Source organism: Alexandromys fortis, unplaced genomic scaffold (assembly GCF_014885135.2).
Source record: "Alexandromys fortis isolate MF-2015 unplaced genomic scaffold, M_Fortis_MF-2015_v1.1 scaffold_44, whole genome shotgun sequence".
Classification (NCBI taxonomy): Eukaryota; Metazoa; Chordata; class Mammalia; order Rodentia; family Cricetidae; genus Alexandromys; species Alexandromys fortis.
Genome location: NW_026067921.1, coordinates 10,145,371 through 10,156,305, shown reverse-complemented (window position 1 = coordinate 10,156,305; position 10,935 = coordinate 10,145,371). Strand labels below are relative to the sequence as shown.

The following is a 10,935-nucleotide window of genomic DNA, read 5'->3' as shown; positions in this document are numbered from 1 at the left end:
TTTTATTGATACATCGACTCTAAAAATGCCCATTTCCCACCCAGCTGCTCTAAGTTCTCTTGGATGAGCTACAGGGGATGGTACCATGAAGGAGATGGCACAAGTGGGTACGGAGCCCAGACAAGGCCCTCGGTCTTCTGAGGATCGCTGTCTCACTCAGCACCGAGGTAGGAGTGGGGTTGGTCAGGAGTGGAGCACCTTGGAACTTTATTGCTGGTGAAGGCCAAGGAAAGTGAGACCCTGCCAGCCTAAAATGGCAGCTGGGGGCATCAGCACCCACGGCTCCAGAGAAGTTGGCACTGATTCCCAATCCACAGAACCTGGTTGCTGACTCACCCATCCAGGGGCCCCTGGATGAGGAGGAATCAAAAAGAGGTATGTGAACCAGGCAGAATTGGGGAATGATTACAGTGTGCAGGTCTTGGGCAGATTAGAAGCCAAAAAAAAAAAAAAAAAAAAAAAGCGGGGGCAAACGGGTTGGCTGTGAGATCGCCGCCTTTTCACAGGTCTATGGTGTCGCTACCCACGCTCAGCTCATCAATCTGTCTGCAGGCATCCAGGAATTGCTCATGCAGCAATGCCTCCTCAGCCTGCAACTCAGAAGAATGTTCAGGGGAGTCACGGGAGGGTGGGGACAGGGCCTGGTAGGATCCTGAGGCTGGGAGGCTGGGGCTGCTTCCCGACGGCCGCGGGGGACTGAGAACGCAGACTAGCGGACAGCGCGGAGGCCTGTCGGGGCTGGAACACAGAAGCATGGAGGAGCTGTCCCGTGAGAGTCCACACAGAGAGCCAGATGAGGCGCTGCTGCCCGCGGGCCAGGCCCCAGGAGAAGGGAGCTCAGGAGGCGCTGGGGATCCAGGGACCTTCTCCGACCTCTCACCGGGTCCGGCTCCTGTCTTGTTCCCCAGTGAGACGGTGCGGTAGAGGCCGAGTCCAGGTAGGGCTTCCCCAAAGGCAGTGACTCCCTGAAAGAGGCCAGGAGCCAAAAGCGCCTCACTGCAGAGGGCTTCCTCGATGCTGCGCCGCAGGTTGATCGGTGAGGGCGGGCGGAAGTCCACCGTGCAATCGCTGCTAGGGGAGGAGGCTGGTGACTGCGTTGCATTCGCTCCGGCACCTTCGAAGCCCCGGCACCCGCCACCCTGGAGTAGGAGGTCGGGGCCCGGGCCCGCTAGGGCACACAGCTGCAGCAACTCTGCGTCCCCACGCGCGATCGCGCTACCCAGGGGCTCCTTGTCCCGGGCCCCAGGGACCCAACGTCCTGGCAGCAGCGGAGCAGCGTGTCCCGGCGACAATCGGAAGAGTTTGGCCCAGCAGCGCCTTGGCACACGCGGGTTGCAGAGCGTGGGGTAGAGGCCCAGCAGTGCCAAGGGGAGCGCGACACCCACCTCGCCCAGACGCAGCCCTAGCTGGAAGGCCCACCAGGGCCAGGGCCCCTCCAAACCGGCTTGGGTGCCGTAGCCCAGGGCGTGAAGCACCTCGTAGCCCTGCAGGGCTCCGCTCAGCAGCCCAAAGGTACCGGCCACCGGGGCTGTGCGCGCCGCGCGCCTCCAGGACTCCCGCGGGGCGAAGGGGCTGCGCACTTGCGGGACAGGCGTAGCGCCTTTGAAGCCAGACCCTCCCAGGGGTGCTCCGGGTCGCCGACGGCGGCCGCCCCAGCAAGAGAGGGCCAGCAGGAGCGCCGACAGGAAGACAGCGAGGAAAGCGTGCAGCCCGCGGGAGGCGAGCCGCAGCGGCCACAGTGGCTGGTGCACGGCGCTTCCCAGGGTGGCAGCGGCCGCCAGCCCCAGCCCCAGTAGCAGCAGCGCAGCCAAGCCGGTCGGGCACCTCGGCGTGCGCGGCCGGGCCAGCAGCAGGCAAGCCAGCCCCAGGCCTGCGGCTAGACAGGGCTGTGGAAGGTCCTGCAGCAGCAGCCAGGCGAGGGTCGGCAGCCGGTCACGGTGCCCGTAGGCGTCGTAGAAGAGAGGGAAGGCCCGAGTGGTCCCGGCCGAAAGCAGCAGCAGATCCAGCAACGCCAGGCAGGGGGTCCCGGGAGGGCAACGCCAGGGCAAAAGGGCCAGAGCCAACAGAGCCAGCAGGGCCACCAGGCCGAAGAGCGCTCCTGCCCCATATACATGGGCTTCCCAGGCCAGGCCCCAGCGAGCCTTGGCCTCTGCCCAATCGGCCTCCAGGGTCAAGAAGAAAAGTGGAAGAGCAGAGGCAGGAGGCTGCCCCAAGTCATCGGGCAAGTCTGGCTCACTACAAGAATCTGGCTCACATTCAGGCTGTTCTGAAGGGTTCCCGGAACTGGCAGGAAAGGGTTCATATGGAACAGAAGTGGAGACAGTGGGGTCTGTGGACAGAAGATATTTGGCTGAAGCCATTAGCAGCCTGCCTCCCCCTCCCCACCCCACCCCTGCCCCAACACACACGCTGCCAGCCCTCAGCTAGAAATCTGAGTACATCTTTAAGGAGCCTGTTTTTCATCTTTTCCCCTTCTCCTCCCAGAACCCCACCCTCCAGGCTGAAGCTTTCTGCGATCACTCTCCTCCCATCTATCCGCTGCTCACCCTCCCATTGCTTCTTGATTTTACTGGGCTGGGGGAGGGGTTTTCTTAAGAAAACCTTAAGAAGTTACTGAAGTTTGCAACTGGAAGGAACTGTGTGGCTGCCCCCCCCAGAACAATCCCCACGCAACAAAAGAAGTTTTCGTTTCCTTCGCGCACATATGAATCTCCACGCTTCAATGATTGGTGGCATGTGGGAGACACCGAGTCGTTTTCATTCACTAATAGAATCCTCTATCTACCAAACGAAGAAACTGAAGTTCTGCAAAAGGACTTTCCCAAGGTCCCAAACAGTCATAGTTCCAGAACCCAGATCTGAGCATCACCCTGCATCCCTTCCCACAATACACTCTTCCACAGTACCAATAGGCTGCTCTTCCCCCAACACACACACACACACACACACACACACACACACACACCTGACTCCTAACCACGTCTAGGACTAGAACAGTCCTTCACCTGTCCCTATTCAATACTCTTTTGTCCCTGTTCACTGAACATGCATGAACACATGTGTGCAACATGAAGAACGGGAAGACTCCCCTGCCCTAGTATTCTAAGGAGAACACAATTTCTTACTGTGTCCTTCCCTCAGACTACACCCCAGTGCTTAGCCAGCAAAGGGCAGTAACCCCCCTCCCACCTGACTGATCCACAAGACTTTTTTGTTGTTTGTTTTGCTATTTTTATGAGATAGGGTCTCACTTTGTAGACCAGGTTGCCCTCTTAGCTCACAACAATCGTTGTGCCGCATCTCGCTGGGTGCTGAGGCTATAGCATAAACTACTAAGCCAGGCTCATGCTAAATACTCTCTCCTCTGATCCCCATGCTCTACCACGGAACCACATTCATACCCTCTAGTGTAAGGCTCTTGCTATGTATGCCTCTTTATCCTACTACTATTTTATACAAGATAGTATGGGATGAACTCCTCTGGGTCTCAGAGGGTGGCCTTGAGCTCCCCAAAAGGAACAATTAGGGAGATCATAGTGGGGTAACATGCTATCTAAATAAGTGAGCCCCTTGAGCGTGCTGGGGTCTGCTAACTCATGCTCTAGCCCCTTCATCTCCCACCTCCCTTGGGGGAAGGGAAGTCGATGGAGGGTGGAAAGGATTGAGACCCTTGGTTCTGCTCTCCTGCAGCAAAAGGAGCTTTAAAAAAATGTCAGACTCAGAGATCATTCCATGGCCAATCAGAAAGGGAGGCGATAAAAGTTGATCTCTTCCTGCACCTCAAAGTTTCAGCAGGCAGCTGCAGGCAAGAGCAGTGGAAGAAAAAGGTAGCATTGAAGGACCGGGGCAGCGAGGTGAGGATGTAAGGCGGGCAGGAGACGGGTGTGTGTTGAAGAGAAAGGGCTTCTGGTAGTTACACTCTACCCCCAGCCGTGCCCAGGCTGATGATAGAGGGAAACCAGGAACACCCACCTCAGACTCTTATCCCTCATGCTGGGAACTGCAAAACCAAACCAAAGAAAAATGAGTGAAGTCCCAGGCAGCTCAAGAGAGAGAAGGAAAGAAGAATTGACAGCTAGGAAAGGCATGGAGGTAGCAACCAACAAATTAAACCCTCCCTGCCAGCTACAAGCAGCAGCAGGCACTCTGGTCCCCATTCCATTCCATGCCTCAGATGGGAACTGGGGATGACTGCCTATTACACAGAACAGCCGTGAAGGTAAATGAGATGTGTGCGGGAAAACTTTATCAGTACGGAATTCTGGCCAGCGTCATGAACTAGTGTTCACCTCTGACCAATCATCAGTTTATGTTTGCGTGCAATCAGTTCTGGCCTCAAATTAGTTCTTTTCTCAAGATCTATTTTATTTGTAATTACTTGTGTTGGGGGTCTTTTACAGTTGAGTACATGTGCCCACAAAAGTCAGAAGAGGGTGTTACATGCCCTGGAGCTTGAGTTATGGATCGTTGTGAGCTATCCAGTGTGGGTGCTGGGAACCACCCTGGGTCCTTTACAAAAGCAGTATGTATTTTTAAGTGATGAGTTGTGTCTCCAGCCCCACGGATGAGTTCTTGGTTTAACAACTTAAGGTTTTGGTCTATGTGGAAAGCCTTAGCACATCTTTTTTTAATTTATTTATTTTTATTTTATGCACATTGGTATCTTGCCTTGGGTGTTAGGTCCCCTGGAACTGGAATTTAAGACAGTTCTGAGCTGCCATGTGGGTGCTGGGAATTGAACTCAGGTCCTCTGCAAGAACAACCAGTGCTCTTAACCACTGAAGCATCTCTCCAGCCCCGCCTTAGCACATCCTAAATGTGCTTAGAAAGACAGAAGTCCAGGAAGTTAATGTCAATCTACTATCTCAGTTTGAGTTACTTGAAGGACACTGGGTTGAGGATCTAAACTCTCCCCAACACCCACTCAGTTGGGAACAGGTAGCTGGCTGGTCAGAGGAGGCCTCAGCCTTGTGTCGGTACATCAAACTAACACACCCCTCTCCTCATTTTCTGGCCCCTTCCCATGCCCTGATCTAACAAGCTGCTACTAAGTTACCGGATTACTTTGGTTTCATTTGGCCCTTCCCTGCCCAGGGGCCCATAGTGGGCTCCAGCCTGGCATCCTCAGCCTCTCCCCTGCTTACCACACAGACACGTGCTCCCACAGAGCACATCCACTTCTCACTTACGGGCCACACGAACCCCATGTCTCACCCGTGTCCTCAAACACGATGGTCAATAGGGCAAATGTCAATGTTTATAAAATGCAGCACAGAAAATGAGCAAAGCACAAGGAACACCTCAAGTGACAAAGACAGACTTCTGGGTTTGGAACAGTGTTCCTGAGGACCAGAGTTTGCCCAGAGAGCCCATTAGACCAAGTGTGGATGGAGGCAGGTAGGAGATCGCCTAGCTTCTGCCTGTGGAGAGCCCACTTGACCTCATCTCTTTTCTCTCCAAATGTATCTCCCTATCAAACAAAAAACCTTGAGCTTTACTTAAAGCTCAGTGATCCTATATTCCCTGCATTCCCAGGAGAAGGATCCTGAACAGCCCACCCCTTCAGGGGAGGTTCCACCCTGTCCTTGTGGCCCCTTGACCTCAGGGGTGAGAGAAAAGCAGAGATGGGATGTCAACATGAGTAATCGAGATGGGGCTGGCCGAGGTGGGGGATGGGAGAGGATAAGCTAGGTCCTGGAAAAGCCAGGTTTGATTATCCACCAGGCACCAAGATCAAAGGGCCAAGGAATCAACTCTGGAGGCTGGAAGCTGCAGCCCATTTAAGGGTTTGGCTGCGTCTTTCTCCCCACCCTCAACCCCGGCATTGTGGAGACTGATGCTCTCAGCAGTGACACTGGAAATACATAATAAGCAGATGTCCCAGGGATTAGCCCAGGCCTGCTAGTACGGTCAGGGAGCAGAGCGAGAGCAGGGAGGACTTATCAATGGGCCTGAAATCCTTGGATACTGTAGAACCCATAATTGTCAATGAGTAGGTGGGTTGAATATAAGCTATGGTCCAAGAAAAGGGGGCCCAGTGCAGAGTAGCCCTGTGTCTATGTGGCACAAGGTAAATGTCACTTCAGTTAGAAGGATCCTTGGGTGCTGGGTATGATCTTGCAATACCAGTACTTGTGAGGTAGAGGCAGGAGGATCAGGGGTTCAAAGCAAGCCTCAGCTACAAAGCCAGTTTGAGGCCCTATCTTAAAACACACAAAAATGAAGATAAGTTCTCCCCCCCCCCCCCCCGAGCAAGGATTGACCCAGGCTTCTGGGTTTATGTAAGAGAAGCAGCAAGAAGAGCCTGAGTTCCTGCAGCCACCAGTGAAGCGGGGGTAGGGAGATGGGGTTGTGAGGCTGGACTGCCTCTGATACTGTCCAGACTCATTAAACCTGCCTGGCCAGCACTGTCACCCGGGCTGACAGAACGCCAGCCAGCACCAGCATCTATCCCCTGAGGCACAGAACTGCCCCCCACCCACAGCAGATCCTGCCACCGCTGCACTCTAGCTCCACAGGGCAGTGGCCGTTCCTTCTACCCTCAGAGGGACCACTGTGACGATGGCTGAAGACAGCCATAAATACAGTGCATGGTCAGGAAGCCAGGGCATCCATGACTGAGCACAGTACAGGGTGGCTTAGATGCTTTCATTCACAGACACCGGAAGTCTTCAGCAGAGCAGAGGTGGGCTAGGAGTCCCTCCTCATGGTGCCCATGGCCTTATTTATCAGAGCCTCTCTTTGGGCACCTGTGCCCTCTGCCCTAGTGGGGTCAAGGCCGGGGTATCTGAAAGGCTGAGTCTGAGTGTGTATTTGGGGTGCAGTGCAAGTTAAGAAGCTACTGTTTAATGAGTTTCTACTTGGTATCCAGCTAGGGTTTACACTGTCTCGAGACATCAGTGTTTCTAAAACAAACAAACAAACAAACAAACAAACAAAAACATGTACCATTATCAGACACTGGATAAGTGAGAAGACTTGGGCTCAAAGAAAGAGGGCAAATGCTTCCTCCACATCCCCCTGTCTAGGTGCCTGTTCTGAAAGGCTCCCTGACCGCAGGTGACATCTGTCTGCTCACAGTCTCCTCTTTAACGTCTCCTCTGTGAAGGGTTCAGCTCTGCCCAGGGCTGACAGCATGTCATGGCAGATCAACAGCAGAGGAGAAAACCCCAAGGCTGGGTGGAATGGTGGTAGGAAGGAAGATCAGGCACCCAGCGTGGAGGCTGGGATGAGTGGAAATGCTGTGGAAATCATGGAGTAACTCTTGCGCTAGCAGCCCTGGCTTCTCTTGCTGTCCTGCTCTGCCTGTGGCAGCAATCATCTCAGAGAACCTCACCTAACGCCATGTGGCACCTTCCCAACCAATCCTTGTTAGATCATTAAGGTATAATTTCTCATAGTGATGGTGAAGTGAACTGTGGTATGGCTATGGGGACAGTGACATAGAAAGGCCCCGGGACACTGCTGAGTGTGTGACATGTAGCGTGTCTATTTCAAATGGCTTGTGTGCTTACCATGTTGCGTTGGTGTTGTCTTGATGGTGGCAGAGCTTGCAGAAGCCTCTGAATCTGGCAGGCTTGAGTTTGAGAACTCTCTTTCCAGAAGAGGAGGGGGTAGGGACCGAGTGGTACCAAAGAGTCCTGTAACAGGAGCATACAGGGCTCAAGTGTCATCCTACCAGCCGGCAGTGGCTTTGGGGGCTCTGGAGAAAGTTCTATCTTCCTCCAGAGCTTGTCCCAAGGAAATCACTGCCCCAGGAACTGTAGCCACATGCAAACCATGAATTAAACTGCAGGCACCAAATCAGAGTCAATATAGCTAAGATTGCTTCTCCAGGGAGCATTAGCCCTTGACCTAGAGTAGTGGTTCTCAACCTATGGGTCTCGACCCCTTCCCAGGGGTCACCTAAGATCATTGGAAAACACATATATTTACATTACAATTAATAACACTAGCAAAATTCTCACCTGGAGAATCTGACACTTGGGAAGCGGAGCTTGGCTGTGCTGTTGAGCCTGGGAAATTGTGGCCTGAGAAATTCCGGAGTGGAGACAGAGTAGTACCAAAGAACCCTGCAAAAAAGAGTCCGGGCTGAAGCTGCCTCCTGTCTACTAGTGGACAGCGGATATTATCAACTGATGCCCAGGAGGGATTCGCCTCACATGGGGTGGCTACTTACCAAAGGGTCCCAGGCGCCCAGCAATCTCTGCCAGGCTGGCCCGCAGGCTGGGCAGTAGGGGCAGTGACCGATGACCCAGAGTGGGGGCTGCACCTGCTCTCAGTGCCACACCAAACTTCAGTTCGAGCTCACTCTGATGAGCCCTGGGAGGACTGGTTGGAGGTGCTGTAGCTGTCAGAGCAGTCGCCCAGGTCACAGTGCCCAGCCTAGGCTGAGAGGGAGCAGTGGGCCGCTTGGTGGGCCCTGACAGGGGGGATGTGGACTCAGGAGGCAGGGAGGAGGCCCAGGGTGTGGAGCTGCCATCAGCAGAACCCCACTCGGGGAGGTAGTTCCCGGGAGAGCCCACCAGCAGTTCCCAAAGGGGATCAGTCCTCAAGTCGCCTTCCACCTCTCCCTCAGACTCCTGGCCTAGCCCAGGAGAAAGAGGGTGAGTCTCTGTGACAGGGCTCCCCCAGACAGCAGCAGGTCCCCGAAGGTGGAATTTGAAGTTCAGTCCCAGGTTGAGAGACAGCATGGAGGCCTCACTCTGAGGTGGTGGGGTCAGAGTGGTGAGAGGGCCACCAGGCGCAGAGGAAGCAGGCTGGGGACCCACAGGAACGGCAAGCAGGACCCAGCAGAACAACCCCAACTCCAGGCAGCAGTGGCCTGCCATGGCTCCACCTGGAGCAGCAGCCTGGGTGGGCAGGAGGCTCACTTCTTAGACACTTGGTGAGCTCAAGGGTCCTAGAGGGAGGAGAAGTCCTGTAAGCCTGGGCCTCTACCACCCTCTTCCTTTCCCAGATCAGACACCCTAGGCAGAGGTTCTAATCACAGAGAAGCAGGCACAGGAGCAAGAGGCAAAAGGTTCTGCTGAGAGGAGCAACTCTTCTTGCCAGCCCTTTCCACTACCTGCAGGCTCCAGTACAAATCTCTTCTCTGCACCCCCTCCTCTACATGTACCCAGCCTTCCCACAAGGGGGGCTGAAGTCTGACTATAGGCAGTAGCCTCATCCTTAACCAGAGCCTAGAGAATCAACTTGGCCTCTCAGATGCAGATCCTCTCCCCACCCCCACCCCCACCGCGCCCAGCGTCCAGCTTCCTTCCTCCCTCAAACATCTACAGAGACCCACTGTGTGCCAACCACTGTTCCAGCAATACGGCGGCAAAAAAAGCAAACCCTCCCTGTTGAGTCCCCCATCTCCAGTCCCAGTGAGAGAAAGCACTGGAGCACAAGGCCCTCAGGAAGGGTAGAACACGAGCCAGAGTGATCTGAGCTGGAAGGCTACTCAGGCTGTGCCAGGGGAGCAGGGTGACTAGCTGGTCTTGATCTCGGGAGCCTTTTCTGGGGGCTTGGCCTGCTGTTACACCCGCCTGACCCTAGGAGTATTGAGGAAGGGACCAGTTAACCCCTTCTGGCTCCCTGGGAGAGGTTATCAGGCAGGCAAGCTGGGCAAGGGCAGCTGCGGAAGGCTACTGCCCCCTCCCCAGAACACATCTGGTGGAGGAAGGGAGGGTGAACCAGGGACACACGTGCACCCAATACCCTTACATCACACACAGCCTCACCTAGCACCCATGACACACTCACCCACACACCCTTCACACACTCTTGCACACACACACACACACACACACACACACACACACACGCTCCACCCTGCTGAGCCCCTTTCCCTCCTACATGGGTTCTCTCTCTCTCTCTCTCTCTCTCTCTCTCTCTCTCTCTCTCTCTCTCTCTCTCTCTCCTCCCTCCCTCCCTCTTCCTCTGCTGTCAGAAGCACAAACAACCCTACCACACTGTACTGACACACCACACACCATCATCTCCATCATCCCCCACGCCCCTTACACACCCACCCCTTGCAGGCACACATGCACACGCGCTTGCGCACACACCACACCCCCGCTCCCCCAGTCCGGACTAACGGACCTGCTCCTCTCCGGCGGGTCCTCGGGGCCAACTCCCGGGAGAAGGGGCGTTCTGTCTCAGCGGGCCCCAGCTGGGCAAGGCTCTGCAAGTCTCGCCCTATCTCCGCTGCGTCCAGTGCAGGGATTCAAGCCCAGAGCTTCTGACTGCCGCGCGATCGCAGCCGACCCGAAGCTCAGGGACTGTCCCCGACCAGTCTAGGACCCACAGCGGTTCTCAGCAGGCGGTGGGCTGCCCGGCTCCGCTCGTGCTCCGCACTCCGCTCCCTCCCCGCGGCGCCGCCTCCTGGCTGTGAGCCTGGCTTCCCGGCCCAACACCCGCGCCGGGGCCCCGCGACAGCCGGGCTCTCACGGCCCTCCCCGCCGCCTCCCGCGCCCGCCCTCCTCTCCCTCCTCCCAGCTCGCCCGCGGTCCGCCGCCCGCCGCCCAAGGTCCGCCCCTACCCCGGTCGGCAGGCGGGCGCGCACAGCAGCGCGGAGCCACCGCTGCCTTGCTGCCCCGGCCCCACGCGCACTCATTCACCCAGCGCTGCCAATCAGCGGCGGGAGAACCGGCGCTTGGTTCTCAGCCTGGCGCTGGCAACCACACGCTCCGAGGGCCGCCCAGCGCACACACCCACAAGCTCGCCATTCTGGGGAAACACCCTCCGGTGAGGGTTCTGGGCGAGCGCGCGCGCGCGAGCACACACACACACACACACACCACATGCACACGCACATACATACACACATGCACACGGGTGCATGCACACATGCAACGGTAGCCTTGCAATAAAATCCTAGGCAATAAAATCCACTCAGCTAAGCCTTACAATGGGTAAAAAACACGGCATCACAACACTATGTTCCCA

General features: G+C 55.9%; 1 protein-coding gene across 1 annotated transcript; it reads right to left on the bottom strand.

Moving 5' to 3' along the window:
- Nucleotides 1–500: 500 nt before the first annotated feature.
- Prrt4 (proline rich transmembrane protein 4) lies at nucleotides 501–10,306 on the bottom strand. Its single transcript, XM_050141637.1, has 5 exons — nucleotides 10,090–10,306; nucleotides 8,180–8,902; nucleotides 7,968–8,072; nucleotides 7,515–7,640; nucleotides 501–2,329 (listed from the first exon to the last, which is right to left on the bottom strand). The coding sequence occupies exons 2-5, from the start codon at nucleotides 8,829–8,831 to the stop codon at nucleotides 501–503; spliced, it is 2,712 nt and encodes a 903-aa protein (XP_049997594.1). The 5' UTR covers nucleotides 8,832–8,902; nucleotides 10,090–10,306.
- Between the last annotated feature and the right edge of the window lie 629 nt (nucleotides 10,307–10,935).